Source organism: Dendrobates tinctorius, unplaced genomic scaffold (genome assembly GCF_039654945.1).
Source record: "Dendrobates tinctorius isolate UK_male_01 unplaced genomic scaffold, ASM3965494v1 ptg000241l, whole genome shotgun sequence".
NCBI lineage: Eukaryota > Metazoa > Chordata > Amphibia > Anura > Dendrobatidae > Dendrobates > Dendrobates tinctorius.
Window position 1 is genome coordinate 1,897,008 of NW_027361908.1, and position 16,850 is coordinate 1,913,857.

At 43.9% G+C, this 16,850-nt stretch overlaps 1 protein-coding gene across 2 annotated transcripts in view; it reads right to left on the reverse strand.

Moving 5' to 3' along the window:
* The window catches only part of KDM3B (lysine demethylase 3B), a 131,515-nt gene that overhangs the window by 91,281 nt on the left and 23,384 nt on the right, over positions 1-16,850 (reverse strand). For both annotated transcript variants that reach the window (XM_073556900.1, XM_073556899.1), the window contains exons 5-7: positions 12,570-12,694; positions 9,207-9,281; positions 1,347-1,910 (exon numbers count right to left, since the gene is read on the reverse strand). In XM_073556900.1, the coding sequence (XP_073413001.1) occupies positions 1,347-1,910; positions 9,207-9,281; positions 12,570-12,694 (764 nt within the window). The remainder of the gene's footprint in view (positions 1-1,346; positions 1,911-9,206; positions 9,282-12,569; positions 12,695-16,850) is intronic.

The window sequence follows — 16,850 nt, forward strand, 5'->3', positions numbered from 1 at the left end:
CTGACTACGCCACCGCCGTGCTACCCATCCTGGGCCACCGTGGCGTCTTCCAGGGATCCGCACCAGGCCGAGGTAGGAGACCCCCCCGCTACCTGTATCGGCCGGCCGGCCTGGGATCCTGGTCTTCTGTAGGATCCCGTCCCTTCAGGAACAGGAAACCAACTGATGCGTGGGAGAGGTGCCGCCCTTTTTGTATCTGTAGGTTTCCTGTTCCTAAAGGGCGGATCCCCTCTCTCGTGGTGCTGTCATGGGAGTCCGAATAAATAAAGATTAAACAACCAAGGAATCATATTAATGAGTATAACGGCGCCGACAAGACACTGTTTGTAGGTTACTGTGCAGAATCCTGCTGACAGGTTCCGTTTAAGTCACTTTCTCAATTTTTTGCAGTAAAAAATACTGGGCTACAGCATCCATTTGATGAACCAGCTCTGCTGTAAAAACAAGCATAAAGCTACTTGTGGCGCTTCTGGAATATAAGACGGACACACTTTTGAGTAAGATTTTTTTTCTTGATAAAAAGTGTGTGCTTTAGTCGGAAAAATGTATTTCTTGTACACTGTCTATACACATGTAGAAATTAACTTACATGTTTTAATGTGCAGCGCTATATCGCAGAGTATGCAGTAAGGATTAGTATTAATTAAAAGGAATCTATCACGGGTTTTTGCTATGTATCCTGAGAGCACCATAAAGAAGTAGAAGAGACCCTAATTTCAGCTATGTGTCACTGACTGGACTGTGTGTTGTTTCAATAAAATCAGTGTTAAATAAGCAGCAGATCATCACCACAGGACAACTGGCCTCATGCATCCTAGTCCAACCACACCCCCCCAACTGATTAGCAGCTCTGTCACAATGGTTAACACTGCTAAACATCTGAGCTATGCTAGATCTGCAGCAGAGAAAACTGACTAGTAGAACTGCTGCATCCAGTAAGCTAAGTGAAATGTCACTGAAATCAGGGTCTCTGTCCCTACCACATATTGCTATCAGATTACATCGCAAAAATCTGCTGACAGATTTCCTTTATAGGGTTTCTCCCATCTCGTTCATTAACAAGACCTGCATCTATCTCTGGAATCCAGGTCTCTGATGCACACGCGGCTTATCTGCCATTTTCTGAGATCCTCTCAGCTGATTTGTGACCACAAACCACATCAAAGGAGACTGCACATGGAAATATACAGCCTGTAAGAGCTAAACAGCGCAAACATTTTAATGAAACCCAATTGCAAACATGATTACCACCCCCAGGTACATGCAATCGTGTAAGAAAAAAATTGTCAAAATAGTTTTCACATCGGGATGGTCAGAAACTTAAGGAAGAAGTATAAAATAATCACCTCTCCTGCAGCCCAGCCAGGTTTCTTGCTTTCTTCTGACGGTGCACTGGAAAGAGCAGTGTCAGATATTCTCACTGTAGTTGCCATCACACCACTAGACGGTAAACTTTCAGCTGTGCTTACAGGATTATCAGGCGGCAATGCCCTTGTCTTTGCTGATCGTAATGTTTCTGGCATTGGTGTACCTTGACTAGCCATTGCTGAAAAGGGTGGTAAGGCTAGAGGTGTTCCATCGCTAACAGGCTGGTCTTGGACTACTAATGTACGGCCATTTTCTTTGGTGTAAGTTGCAAAGCGAATATTACGATTAATTTGTGGAACAAAATGTAACATGTGTTTGGATCTGGAATCCACTGCGGGGTCAGCAGTACTACCACTAGTCCAGGAACTCCTGGTAAGTTCACTTGGATCTCCTCCATTGCTATCCAACTCTTTCTTTTCGGCTTTCTGTTTTTTGCCTGAAGAATCACCATCTGCATCAAAAGGAATCTTTCTTCTACGGCCATCTATATTTTCCTTTTTCTTCTTGGATTTTGTTGTTTTTGTTAGTTTTAATAACGATTCCTGAAACATAATTAGTCAAAAATATTTATAAGGATAAGGACAATGGTGGCAACCCCACATATCAGCTCTGTGCAGGTCCAGCAGTCAAAATTCTAGCAGTATTTGCACACAAAAAAATGGTCTAATTTATTGTTGTTGGGTTTTTTGTTGTTTTTTTAGACACTTTCTGCCTGACAAGGGGTATGCTACCTGAAAAGAGCACAGTTTGTCAAAAAAAGCATAGTCTAATGTGTGACACCATGGGCCAAAAAATGTGCCATTCATTTTAGAGTAAATCTGTGGCACAAGTTGAGGTAGTAGTTAGACAAGAACATCTTAAAATTCACCAGATTTATCAATCAGCATTAATTACTGCAAAAAAATCTGGTGCACTTTAAGACAGTTTCATCTCAGTCTGCACTGCTTAAAGTGTACCTGTCAGCAGTTTTGGCCACTATAAGATGCGGCCACTGCCTTTCAGGGCTTATGTACGACATTCTATAATGCTGTAGATAAGCCCCCAGTCCGACCTGCAAGATAAGAAAAATAACATTTATTACACTCACCCGGGGAGGTTGGGCCATGCGATGCGGTCCGGTCTGATGGGTGTCGCAGGTCCGGGTCCAACGCCTCCCATCTTCTTGCGATGCCGCCCTCCTGCTTGCTTCCTCGCTCCCGGCATCGCACTTCTGTGCAGGCATGCTTATCTGCCCTAATGAGGGCAGAGCAAAGTACTGCAGCACGCAGGCGCCGGGAAAGGTCAGAGGGGCCCAGCGCCTGCGCACTGCAGTACTTTGCTCTGCCCTCAACAGGGCAGAGAAGTACGCCTGCACAGGAGCGTGATGCCGGGGAGCCATGAAGCAAGCAGGAGGACGGCATCACAAGAAGATGGGAGGCGCCAGACCCGGACCTGCGACACTCATCAGACCGGACCGCCCCCCCAGGTGAGTATAATAAAACGTATTTTTCTTATCTTGCAGGTCGGATCGGGTGCTTATCTATAGCATTATAGAATACTGTAGATAAGCCCTGAAAGGCAGCGGCCGCATCTCATAGCGGCCAAAACAGGTGACAGGTGCACTTTAAGAATTAGATGGTATTGATGCATACGCCCCAGTGTTTTGGAGCCGAAACACCACAGCTGAACAGAGTGTAGTGGCCATTATCTGGTGCTACAGTACAGCTCTTACTAAACCCTTACCAATAACTACAGTACATGTACAGCGCAAGTTGGAATAGGGTGTACGGAGTGGGTTTCATCAAGTGAGCTTGCCCCATACCCAGCTGGTAGTGGATGTGTGTTACAGTTAGAACCTGCCTGTAACAGCCATTGCTGGAGTGGAGCTTCTGCCCATGACTGTTATAGGGGGTTTTCCAATAGGACAACCTCTTCTCATACCCCACACTTGGCCCTGGTAAATTAAAAAAGCCTTTTCATTACTTCCTGTGCCGATGCTGCTCTGGTGGTGTCGGCACTCCCTCTCACCGGGACTTGGACAGTTGTTGTGACATGTGAACCCAGCACCCAATCAGCATTGGTGTCAATGCCCCCACCTTTGGACAAATTGAACAAGAAGAGGAAGTCCAGGTTGCAGCTGATCACTGTCTTCCACATGCTCAATTCGACAGAAGGCAGGGACATTGACACCAGCGCAACAACAGCACGGGAGAGCGGGTGCCGGCACAGCGGGAACGACGCAAGCACAGGAGGAGAGTATAAGTTTTTTATTTTATCGGGGCCTAGCATGGGGTATGACAAGGAGTTGTTCAAGTAGAGGACAACTTCTTTATACAGTTAACATTGAACTGTCATGGGGGAGTGGCATCCAATGCGTCCATCAGCGCTCCCGTGATGCGATCGCAAGGTGCAAATAAGTTGTTATGACAGCCGGAGGTATAATAAAGACCTCTGTGCCTGTCATCATATAGCTCCCTTGAAACCCAGCCTGTGGTTGGGCTTAAAATGAGACTGATATTTACTATATGCAGCAATAAGTATTATTGCTGTATAAAGTACAAGTGATCAGACAATCAAAGGTTCAAGTCTCTTAGGGAAACTAATAAATACACTAAAAAGTTATAAAAATTTGCATAAATTTGCAATGGTGCAGGGTTAAAGCTCAAGACTTAAAACAGTAAATTTAAGGCACTTGCGCATTATGTGGGTCTTCGAATATTAGATTGTAAAAAATAAGGCTAAGAGAAGACTTAATAGAAGTCTACAAATATTTGAAGGAATGTCACAGTGTAGAAGGATCATCCTTATTCTGATTAGCACATGGAAACACAAGAAGCAATGGGATGAAACCAGGGGAAGAGTCTTGAGGAGATCATTTGCATATTCCCAGTGCCTTCTGGGATAAGTGAAGAGTCTCCGCGAGCTCAACGATCACTGGGTTTTGGCCGTTGCAGCTGAAAAGAGGAAATCGGAAAACCAGGGGAAGAGTCTTGAGGAGATCATTTGCATATTCCCAGTGCCTTCTGGGATAAGTGAAGAGTCTCCGCGAGCTCAACGATCACTGGGTTTTGGCCGTTGCAGCTGAAAAGAGGAAATTGGAAATTTTGGCTCATCTTTCACCGTTTTTAAGAAATCTCAAGATGGAAGAGGCCAGGAGCCATTTGGTGAGCTGCATTTCTTGCTACATGTTCACAGATTTACCAGTGGAAAAGCCAAACTTCACATGCCACAAATGCAAGCTTGTGTCCCTGTTGGAGGAAAAGTTGCAAAATCTCGAAGAGAGGTTAGCTACGTTGAAGATCATTAAGGAAGGTGAAGAGTTCTTGGACAGAGCAGAATTATCTCTTCATGTTACAGAAAGAGAAGAAATTCGAAGTGCACCTGAAGAAACAGAGGAATGGAGACATGTGACCCAGAGAAGCAGGAGGATCAGGAGGCAGTCAGCACCCATACTGCTCAGAAACCAGTACCAGGCTCTCACGCAGGAAAACGATGAAGAAATACATCAGGATAAGACTTTGCCCACAAACAGCAACCTTGTACGCCTTCAGAGTCCTCCTGGATGGAGAAAGAAAAATGTTGTGAAGAAGAAACGGAGAGTGGTGGTCATGGGGGATTCCCTGTTGAGAGGAACAGAGGCCGCTATCTGCAGACCGGATATAACTTCAAGAGAAATGTGCTGTCTTCCAGGTGCAAAAATTAAAGATGTGTCTGACAGGATATCAGGACTCTTCAGACCTACAGATGACTACCCATTCCTGCTACTACATGTGGGGACAAATGACACCGCAAGAAACGACCTGGAAACCATCTGCAGAGACTTTGAAGACTTAGGCAAGAAAGTGAAAGAACTGGGAGCGCAGGTGGTCTTCTCTTCCATCCTCCCAGTGGATGGCCATGGAACAAGGAGGTGGAATAAGATTCTGCAGGTGAACAACTGGCTACGTCGATGGTGCCGTCAGCAACGATTTGGATTTCTGGATCACGGAGTGAACTACTTATACGATGGACTACTTGCTAGAGATGGGGTGCACCTTACGAAGACTGGAAAGCATGTATTTGGAAGTCGCCTTGCAAGGCGACTTACACTTGTAAGGAGAGCTTTAAACTAGAACAACATGGGAAGGGAAGCAAAAGACCAGAAAAAGCCATACACCTGACAAATGCTATTGAGAACTCTGCTATTAGAAGTGGAAAGGAAGAACAAAGACGAAAGAATCTAATTAATAAAAATATTGGAGAAAGAGAAACCAATCACAAACTAAAATGCTTCTATACTAATGCACAAAGCATGGGCAACAAACAAGGAGAATTGGAACTACTAACACAGGAAAAGAAATATGATGTCATTGGAATCACTGAAACTTGGTGGGACAATACACATGATTGGAATACAAGACTAGAAGGATACAACTTATTTGCAAGAAACAGACTTGATAAACGAGGAGGGGGTGTCGCATTGTATGTTAGAAACACGTATATCTGCACAGAGATTGAAGCTTCAGAGACTGGGAGTTCTGTGGAAACTGTTTGGGTAAGAATACAAGGACAGAACAATGGAAAGGACACCATTGTAGGCATTTACTACAGGCCGCCTGTGCAAGCTGAAGATATGGATGAACTCTTTATGCATCAAATGGCCAAGTTCTCCAAAAAATATGACATAGTTGTCATGGGAGATTTCAACTATCCAGACATTTGTTGGGAATCTCTCTCAGGCAAAACTAACAGGTCAAGGAAATTCTTATCCTCTCTTGCTGACAACTTTATCTTCCAAAAGGTAAGGGAGAAAACAAGGGGAACTGCTACCTTGGATCTAATCCTTATAAACAGGGAGGAAATGGTTGAGGAGGTAAAAGTGGCTGGGACCCTAGGAGGTAGTGACCATGCTATTTTAGAATTTTGGATAACTAGAGGCGGAAGACCTGTGAAGACTCAGACGTCAAGGTTAGATTTCAGAAAGGCAGATTTTAAGGGATTCAGAAAGAGAATTGGAGGGATCCAATGGCTGGATATCCTAAAAGACAAAAATGTCCAGGAGGGATGGGAAATCTTGAAAAATGAAATTCTCAAAGCACAGTTGTTAACAATTCCGAAAAGAGGGAAGAATAGGAAGCATTTAAGGAAACCAGGATGGATGAACACAGAACTTAAGCACATGCTAAAAAGGAAGAAAAAAAGTTTATAAAATGGAAAGAGGGAGGCATATCTAAAGAAGAATATAATGCTGTCTGCAGAACCTGCAGGGCACAAATCAGATTAGCTAAAGCTGAAAATGAATTGAGGCTTGCAAGAGATGTCAAAAACAATAATAAAGGATTTTGGGGATATGTCAAAAGTAAAAGAAAAGTCAAAGATGCTATAGGATTTTTACAGGATGAAAATGATGAAATGGTAAGACAGGATGTTGAGAAGGCTGAACTTTTAAATTCCTATTTTGCATCTGTTTTCTCTCAGAAAGGAAATGTAACATCAACTGTTATTCACTGTCCTATTAAGGGAATAGAAGAATCCAGGATATTTTATAAACAGAAAGATAGTGAGGAAACACTTAGCTAACCTAAATGAATTCAAGTCTCCAGGTCCAGATGAATTACACCCCAGAGTACTGAAGGAGATAGCAGAAGAAATTTTTGAACCCCTCTCCATAATCTTTGAAAATTCTTGGAGAACAGGAGAAGTGCCAGAAGACTGGAGAAGAGCAAATGTTGTTCCTATCTTCAAAAAGGGGAAGAAGGTGGACCCAGGGAACTATAGGCCGGTGAGTCTGACTTCTATACCAGGAAAGATCTTTGAACAAATTATTAAACAACATGTATGTCAATACCTGGATAAGAATGAAGTGATTAAACAGAGTCAGCATGGGTTTGTAACTAATAAGTCATGTCAGACTAACTTAATTTCCTTCTATGACGGTATCACTGATTGGGTGGATCAAGGAAATGCTGTAGATATAGTATATCTTGACTTCAGCAAAGCATTTGACAAAGTCTCTCATACAATCCTTATTGAAAAAATGACTAAGTATGGAATGGACAAGGCAACTGTTAGGTGGATTCATAACTGGCTTAGTGATCGGACCCAAAGAGTGGTCGTAAATGGCTGCACATCCAGTTGGAAGAATGTCTCAAGTGGGGTACCACAGGGCTCTGTCCTGGGCCCTGTATTGTTCAACATCTTTATCAACGATTTAGATGAAGGAATTGAGGGTAAACTGATTAAATTTGCTGATGACACAAAGCTAGGAGGGATAGCTAATACTAGAGAAGAGAGTGAGAGGATTCAAAAAGATTTAAATAAACTGGAGAAGTGGGCAGCAACTAACAGAATGGTTTTTAACAGGGAGAAATGCAAAGTACTACATCTGGGCAATAAAAATGAAAAAAGCATATATAGAATGGGAGGAATAGGGCTAAGTGACAGCACATGTGAAAAAGACTTGGGTATACTAATAGATCACAGACTGAATATGAGTCAACAGTGTGATGCAGCAGCAAAAAAGGCAAATGCAATTCTAGGATGTATTAACAGAAGCATACAGTCTAGATCACGTGAAGTCATTATTTCCCTCTACTCCTCTCTGGTCAGACCTCATCTGGAATATTGTGTCCAGTTTTGGGCACCACATTTTAAAAAAGACATCAACAAACTGGAGCAAGTTCAGAAAAGAGCGACCAGAATGGTGACCGGTCTGCAAACCCTGTCTTATGAGGAAAGGTTGCAGGATTTGGGAATGTTTAGTTTGCAAAAGAGAAGACTGAGAGGAGACTTAATAGCTGTCTACAAATATCTAAAGGGCTGTCACATTGTAGAAGGATCAACTTTATTCTCAATTGCACAAGGAAAGACTAGAAGCAATGGGATGAAACTGAATGGGAGGAGACACAGATTAGATATTAGAAAAAACTTTTTGACAGTTAGAGTGATCAATGAGTGGAACAGGCTGCCACGAGAAGTGGTGAGTTCTCCTTCAATGGAAGTCTTCAAACAGAGGCTGGACAGACATCTGACTGGGATGATTTAGCGAATCCTGCTTTGAGCAGGGGGTTGGACCAGATGGCCCAGGAGGTCCCTTCCAACTCTACGATTCTATGATTCTATGAAACTGAAAGAGAGACGATACCGATTAGATATTAGAAAATACTTTTTGACAGTGAGGGTGATCACTGAGTGGAACAGGCTGCCACGAAAGGTGGGGAGTTCTCCTTCCATGGAAGTCTTCAAACAGAGGCTGGACAGACATCTGTCTGGGATGATTTAGTGATTCTTGCATAGAACAGGGGGTTGGACACGATGACCATGGAGGTCCCTTCCAATGTTAACATTCTATGGGTAAACAAATCCTAAACCATAGGCAAAATGCTATCCAGGTATCCGCAGGGAGTTTCTTCAGCAGGCAAGTATCATGCGATCGTGGTGGAAACCTCTATTATATAGGCCAGTGGTTCCCAAACTCCAGTCCTCGCGGACCCCAACAGGTCATGTTTTCAGGATTTCCTTAGTATTTCACAGGTGATGGAAGTATCATCAAGGCATCATGAATTCTCATACATGTGTAACACTATGAAAATCCTGAAAGCATGACCTGTTGGGGTCCGCGAGGACTGGAGTTTGGGAACCACTGATATAGGCCTTATTGACAAGTCTTCACAGGAATAGAGGCTGACACAGGATGTTTCAGGGATGCCAATGTAACCTTGCTCAAACTCCTACCATAATGGTTTTCAGTTTCAGACTAGAGATCAATATTTTGTAATGTAGCACGAACAATATAACATTTCACCATATGTTGTTTCTACCATACGCTGCAATAATCGCTCACATTTTTTTTACCATGAATTACAAATAGAATATATTACCTCAGGCTCTAAAACAGAGTCATCGACTAGCACCACGTGCACCAATTTAGGATCAACTGTTTCCGCTTCACCTGCCTGTCAAAAGTTAAAAGTCAAAGTAAGAATTTGAGGAAATTGTGATTCAAAATTTTAAAAAATAAATCCACACATTTCTAGCAAAAGCATAAAGTACATACTTCTTGAGTACTGACTGCATTAGCTTATAGAGTATAAGGGGGCCTTATCGCTACTGTCACCCAAGCGGCATTGAAAACTACAAGCAAACCACTGTCTGTGTGCAAAGTGAACAAAAGGTACAGAGAAAAAAAAAATTACATTTTGACAGTCTACTATTTAACAAGCCTTTTAAAAGAAATAGTTCAATGACACAGGAACTGGAAAGTGAGAGCATATTAAGTTCAACTTAATTCCAATATTAAAGAGTTAAATACCTTGTAAAGTTCCTGACTTCCCCTGAGTCTGCTGCACTTTTCCATTTTGCCCTAAATCACTCCAATGCAAAGATAATTCGATTTGCTTCTTTTGGAGTGCAGCATGTGAAATTTCCGCTATGCAGTCTAACTGGGCGTTTCTTGTGTCTTCTCTGGGGGTGTGTGCTGTCACCACTTCCTCCCAGATGCTGCCAATCGCAGCTCGCCAGTGTCTGAAACTACTACACCAGCTGCATATTGGGAGGGAGGGGTGAAAGAAAAGATTCTGAAAAAATGCAGTGTGTGACTGTAAGCAGAGATTTCACATACAGCTCTCCAGGAAAAAAACAAATATGACTATCTCTGTGATGGGCTGACGCAGTACGAAAGAGGTTAAAGCGTCAGAATCAGAAAATTTTTACAAAATGACAGGTTGTCTAAAGAGTATATTTTTCCATACATGTAAGTGAAAATACATTCCATACATGTAAATGAAAACAGACATTGAGGATATGATTGCATAAAAGATGTGGCTCATCATTATTTTTCAAAACTATTGAGTGTAGCCTAGTAGTATCATCTATCATGATACGGTTAGACTATAATCTGCATATTTTCACTATATTATTACCAACTCACAGAAGATCAACTGTACAGCAAAAGTAGTGTAGTCAAGTGAAATAAAAGAATCGTGCACATATACCAGTATAAGGGGTCATTCAGACGTCTGTGCAAATCGGCCCTATGTCAGACTGGACTGCAATGTACGGACTTACCGCGGCTCTCCAGGCAGCCTCCAGTTTTCTGTCATAGAGGTGCGGTCGGCACAGCTTCAATCACTACACTGTGTTCCAAATTATTATGCAAAAAATATTTCCTCATATTTTCTCTAAATCACCTATATGAATTGCAGTCATTGTTATTTTCCAGTCATCTAATATTCTAGTATAATTGAAATGTTTTTGAAGAAAGTGCCTATGAAAACAGTATATTTTTAAAAATAATTAACACTCAAAATGCATGTTCCAAATTATTATGCACAGCAGAGTTTTCAACCTTTTTATTTTGAACAAAAAAATGGTCAATTGTGAAATAAGCATTATCAGCTTATTACAAAATGAAATCAAACAGTTTTCAAGTCAAAACTTTATTCTAGGTGATGTTACATTTGCACATAGGACCCCTTGTTCAAAAGAAGCTTCTGAACTCTCTCGTCCATTGAATTTGTCAGTTTTTGGATGGTTTGTGCTTCAATTGTTTTGCATGTGGACAGAATACCCTCCCAGAGCTGTTGCTTAGATGTGAACTGCCTCCCGCCATCATAGACACTCCTTTTGATGATGCTCCAGAGGTTCTTAATGGGGTTGAGGTCAGGGGAAGATGGTGGCCACACCATAAGATTGTCCTCTTTTATGCCCATAGCAGCCAGAGATGCAGATGTGTTATTTGCAGCATGAGACGGTGCATTATCATTCATGAAAATGATCTTGCTGCGGAAAGCACTGTTCTTCCTCTTGAACCATGGCAGGAAGTGCTGTTTTAGAAACTCCACATAGATTATGGAGTTCATCTTTACCCCTTCAGGGATCCTAAAGGGGCCGACAATCTCTCTCCCCATGATTCCAGCCCAAAACATTACTCCACCTCCTCCTTGTTGGCGCCTTAGCCGTGTTTTCATGGGGTGTCCATCAACCAGCCATCCTCCACTCCATCCATCCATATGGACCATCGAGCATTGCACGGCACTCATCGGTGAACAAAACAGTTTGGAAGTCAGTCTTCATGTATCGTTTGGCCCACTGGAGCCGTTTCTGCTTGTGTGCAGTGGATAGAGGTGGTCGACAGGATGGCTTACGCACAGCTGCAAACCTCTGAAGGACCCTGCATCTTGTTGTTCGGGGGACGTTGGAGGCACCAGCAGCTTCAAAAAGTTGTCTGCTGCTATGACAAGGCATTTTTGCAGCTGCTCTTTTAACCTGACGCAATTGCCTGTTGTAAAGAGTCCTTAATTTTTTCTTATCAGCACGCACACGTGTGTGCTGGGAATCAGCTACATACTTCTTGATTGTGCGATGATCACGATGAAGTGTCTTGGCAATGTTGATTGTAGTCATGCCTTGACCTAAATACTCCACAATTTGTTGCTTCTCAGCAGCCGACACATCCTTTTTCTTTCCCATTTTGGCAAAAAATGTAGGCTGCTTAATAATGTGGAACAGCCTTCTTAAGTAGTCTTGCCTTTATTTAGACACACCTGCCAAACTAATTTGCACAGGTATCTGCAATTGCTTTCAGTGATATAAAGAGCCCTGACACACATCACCATCAATGAGTTTAAATGACAAACAAAAAAATTCTAACCTTATCACTCCTAAACTCTTTTTGCATAATAATTTGGAACACAGTTTATTCAGCACAAGATGAGTGGCGGATGTAACTACACCCACAACACAGCCAAGTTGGCTGTCAATCAGTGCAGGGTGTGGTTATAGCAGCTATTCACTATACACTGAGCGGTGACGGAAGCTGCGCCGGCCACACCTCTATGACTGAAAGCTTAAAAGAATAAAGTTCATTTCCTCCTGGTAGCTGGGCTTTCAGTGCATTGGCCACACAGATTTAAAACAATATTAACCTGCAGATTAAGTGCTGACATTGTATTTGCATTAATGACCTCTTGGGTTAGGGTATTCCACAGTCTGACTACTCTAACTTTAACTGTTCTTTCCTTCACATGTAATATACCTAAAAAAGGCAATACGTACAAAAGAAAAAAGCAAATTATTATTATTATTATTATTATTATTTATTGTTATAGCGCCATTTATTCCATGGCGCTTTACATGTGAGGAGGGGTATACATAAAAACAAGTACAATAATCTTAAACAATACAAGTCATAACTGGTACAAATTCACATCATTAAGTAGTACATTAAAACAACTCATCCTTACCTCATTTATTGTTACATTTATTATACGAGTAATAGGGTCTTGATGAGTTACAATTCCACACATCCATTTTTCATTTTCATCTGGTCTAAATACCTTGACCTCTTGACCTTGAATACTGCAAATACCTAGAAAAAATGACCAAAAACTACAATAAGGCAATAAATTAACTACTTGCAGGTTGCCTAATGATGCAAAACTTTGGGGCAATCTTCATTTGACTCAGCAATGACGTTTTATGTAATTGCAAAGTAAAGAAAGATCGAGCATTTTGGGGGGGGAGATAGTCGGTAGCCCAATTGTCCACCCCTGGAATGTGCACTGCCGATATTGCTGGCACATGGCACTCTGCCTAAATCAGAATCCTTGATATCTATGTCATGACGTGCTGCGCGTTCCGCCCTAGAGATTTATGTATGCTACGGCGGTAGCGTCTGATTGAACGTAAACTGGATCTCCTGCTAGAAGTTCCTGCCAGTGAAGTAAACTGCTCTGATTTCCAGTAGACTGATGAGAAGGGAGGCCTCCCGAGAATTCCAGCGACCCTGGACTGTGTGATGAAGGAAGACCACTACCCATCCGAGGAGACTGGCGGCGGTGGTGACAACTTGCCAGTGGATAGGAAGGCATGATCTTCTGAGTAGAAGGGAGGGACAGAGGATCCACCATGTCAGAGACTGTCTCAATGGGAGGGCCAGTAGAATGGGACGGTCCAGGGAAGAGATCCTCTTGTTTCAAGCTGAAAGGGTATGGAAATGTGCAAAGGCACAGCTTCCACGGCAGCCATCTTCTCGAGTACACGCATGAGTAGCAGAAGGGGATGCAGAGAAAGATTCCTCATGAAAACGAATCTTCAGACTGAGAAAGGAGATCTTTTCCTCTGGAAGGAGGATCTTGGTAGTGGTATTGAATAGCATGCCCAAGAATACCAGGCGTTGACTTGGATTCAGGAAAGACTTTGCTGTGTTGACTATCCAGCCGAGATGGTCAAGAGTGTCCAAGGTGATCTGAAGACTCTGGCGACAGTCTTGAAAGGACAAACCCTTGATCAAGAGATCGTCCAGATAGGGGATAATTACTATCCCCTTGGATCAAAGAATGGCCATGACAATTTCCATCATCTTCATAAATACCATGGGGGCCGAGGCTAGGCTGAAGGAGAGAGCAGTGAACTGATAGTTTTCCTCCTGAATCCCGAATCGGAGAAATCTCTGATGTGGGACACAAATTGGAATGTAAAAGTAGGCTTCCTCAATGTTCACTGAGCAGAGGATCTCCTCAGGTTCCATAGAGGTGATTAACGAACAAAGAGATTCCATCCTGAAATGACGTAGAGGCGGACTCGACAGTTTAGCCATTTCTGGTCCAAAATCGAATGAAAAGAACAGTCTTTCTTTCGAACCACAAAAAGCTTGGAATAAAAACCTGAAAAACCTTCCTGAGAAGGAACAAGTACGATGACACCTGTCCAAAGGAGAGAGGAGATGGCTTGAAAGAAACCTGGGACCTGAGCAGGGAGCCTAGGGGGTGAGACCTGAAAAAACATCTTCCTGGGGTTCAGGATGGATTTGATCTTGTAGCCTGAGGTCACGATCTCTCTGACCCAGGCGTCATCAACCACAGAAAACCATGCCTCCCGGAAGAGAAGACGACAGCCACCCACCCTGGGAGGATTCCCAGGTGGGAGTGAACAGTTATACATAAAAAAAGTCTATTGGCCCGGGACACTGAGGGTTTTGAAGAGCGACTCCTTGTGTGCCAGTGAACGACTAGCTTAAAGGACGGCTTCCTCCTCTCCTAAGCGGGAGAACGATCCTGTTAGTAGGAGAAGGGACGAAACTGAAGAGAACGTCTCACCTGAAGGAACGTTTAGGTTTAAGCTGAGGAAGGGAAGTGATCTTACCGCCGGTAGCTTCCGAAATTATCTGATCCTGTTTAGACCCAGTGAGTCTTGAACCGTGGGATAGGGAGGTTAGCTTCTTTGAAGCTGGGTCCGCATCCCAGGCCTTAAGCTAGATGATTCTTTGTATGGCAACGATACTGCTGGTGACACGGGCTCAACAGCTGGCGGCGTCCAGGGACCCGGTAAGTAAATATTTTCCTGTATAGGAGATCTGATCCACAAAGTCAGTCAGCTCGTCTGGAGAGGCAGCTGATAAAATGTCGAAGGAGTTTTGCCCATGCGGAACAGACTTTGCTACACAGGTGGAAGCAAAGGCAGGACAGAGGGAAGCGCCAGCAGCCTCAAAGACTGATTTGGATAGAGATTTGATCTCTGTTGGTGAGAGGAACCATCGGCCAGATACAGAACAGTTTTGGCAGACAGACAGCCGGTGAATCTGTCCATTTGTTAATGAGGCCCAGACTAAAGGGATATAGGATACCTAATTGCTTTCTACCAGGAAAGAGCTTTTTCGGATGTTCTCAATGTTTAGTAAAGATTCCCTCAAACTCCTTCTGATTGGAAAACGTCCAGGAAGGACGTTTTACCCTTTTGAACGAGACGGAGTGATTATGGGGGAGGGGGAAACCTCGTCCTCCTTAATATTAAGGGTCTAGCTAACGACTGATTTGAGATTGTTGACCAAATCCTGAAGCTTGGAGGTCTGGTCTGTGGCGGGCTCAGAGTCTGAGTGGGACTCTGGTTGGGACCCCAGGGTCACCTCAGGGGAGGAGGCGTGGGATACCGAGGGCATCCTGGATGAAGTAGACAGGGATGGGGAGCTGGATGAGGATCTAAAGTGAGTCCGCTTCTTGGATGTAATCTCCTTAATCTGCCCTTCTGAGAGTGGTGTTGAGGTGCCTGCGAATCGTCCTGAGAAATGTTCAGAGGACTGGTGGCGGCAGACAAGTTAGGTAAGTGCTCTAGGACCTGCAACTGGGACAGCGACACCTTGGTTAGGTCAGAAACTGATTGCGACATAGCAACAGCCCACTCAGGGGGAGGGGGGTGTGCTCTCATCCCAGGTGAAGGGGGGCTCCTGTGATGTTGCATAGTGGAACTGGCAGAAGGCCAAAAACTGGCCTGAGAGCCATTTCTTTTTGCAGAGGTCACAGGTGTATGATGAAAGGGTGGAAAAGTTGGGCTTGTTTAACTTAGAAAAAAGACGCCTCGGAGATCTCATTTACATGTATAAATATAAGTGTGGCCAGTACAAAACACTGGAACATGACTTATTCCTTCCAAAGACCACACTAAGGACTAGGGGGCACGCATTATGGGTGGAAGAAAGGCGTTTACGGCAGCTAAACAGGAAAAGGAGATTTTTGTGTACTCACCGTAAAATCTCTCTTAGCCTCTAATTGGGGGACACAGAACCATGGGTGTTATGCTGCTGTCCACTAGGAGGCGACACTATGCATAATCTGAAAAAGATTAACTATGGCTCCTCCTCTGCAGTATACATCCCTGGACGGCGTCAGCCTTCTCCAGTTTTGTGCAAAAGCATTAGGAGGAACGTAACAGAAATAACATAACCATGCCTGTAAGAAGGCTACTATGTACGAGCTCAAAGAACAATATGAGAACTCAACTGTAAACAACGGCCCGTAAGGGCAACAGGGTGGGAGCGGTGTCCCCCAATTAGAGGCTAAGAGAAGGAGATTTTATGGTGAGTACACAAAAATCTCCTTTACTCTGGCGCCTCATTGGGGGACACAGAACCATGGGACGTCCCAAAGCAGTCCCTGGGTGGGAAGCAATGGACGAATATTGTGCTAACAGGTCCCTAAACTTCGGGCACTGCCGCCTGAAGAACCCATCTACCCAGGCTCGCATCCGCTGAGGACTGGGTATGAACACTGTAGTGTTTCATAAACGTGTGTAGGCTAGTCCAAGTGGCCGCCTTACACACTTGTTGTGCCGAAGCCTGGTGCCGAATGGCCCAGGATGCCCCTACTGCCCGCGCAGAGTGCGCCGTGATACCGGCCGGAAGAGGGGAATTGTTAAGTCGGTAAGCCTCTTGTCTGGTGGACTTGATCCACCTGGCAAGGGTAGCTTTGGAAGCCGGCTGACCCTTGCGAACGCCCTCCGGAAGAAGGAAAAGGGAATCAGACTTCCGGAATGGTTCAGTCCTAGACACGTATATACGCAATGCCCTGACGAGGTCAAGCGTATGCAGAGCCTTCTCCACTCTATGAACTGGAACCGGGCAAAGGGATGGCAGTGAAATTTGTTCATTGAGGTGGAAGGTGGACACAACCTTCGGAAGGAAGGATGGTACTGTACGGAGAACCACCTTGTCCTGGTGAAAAGCTAGGAAAGGCCGTCTGCAGGAGAGTGCT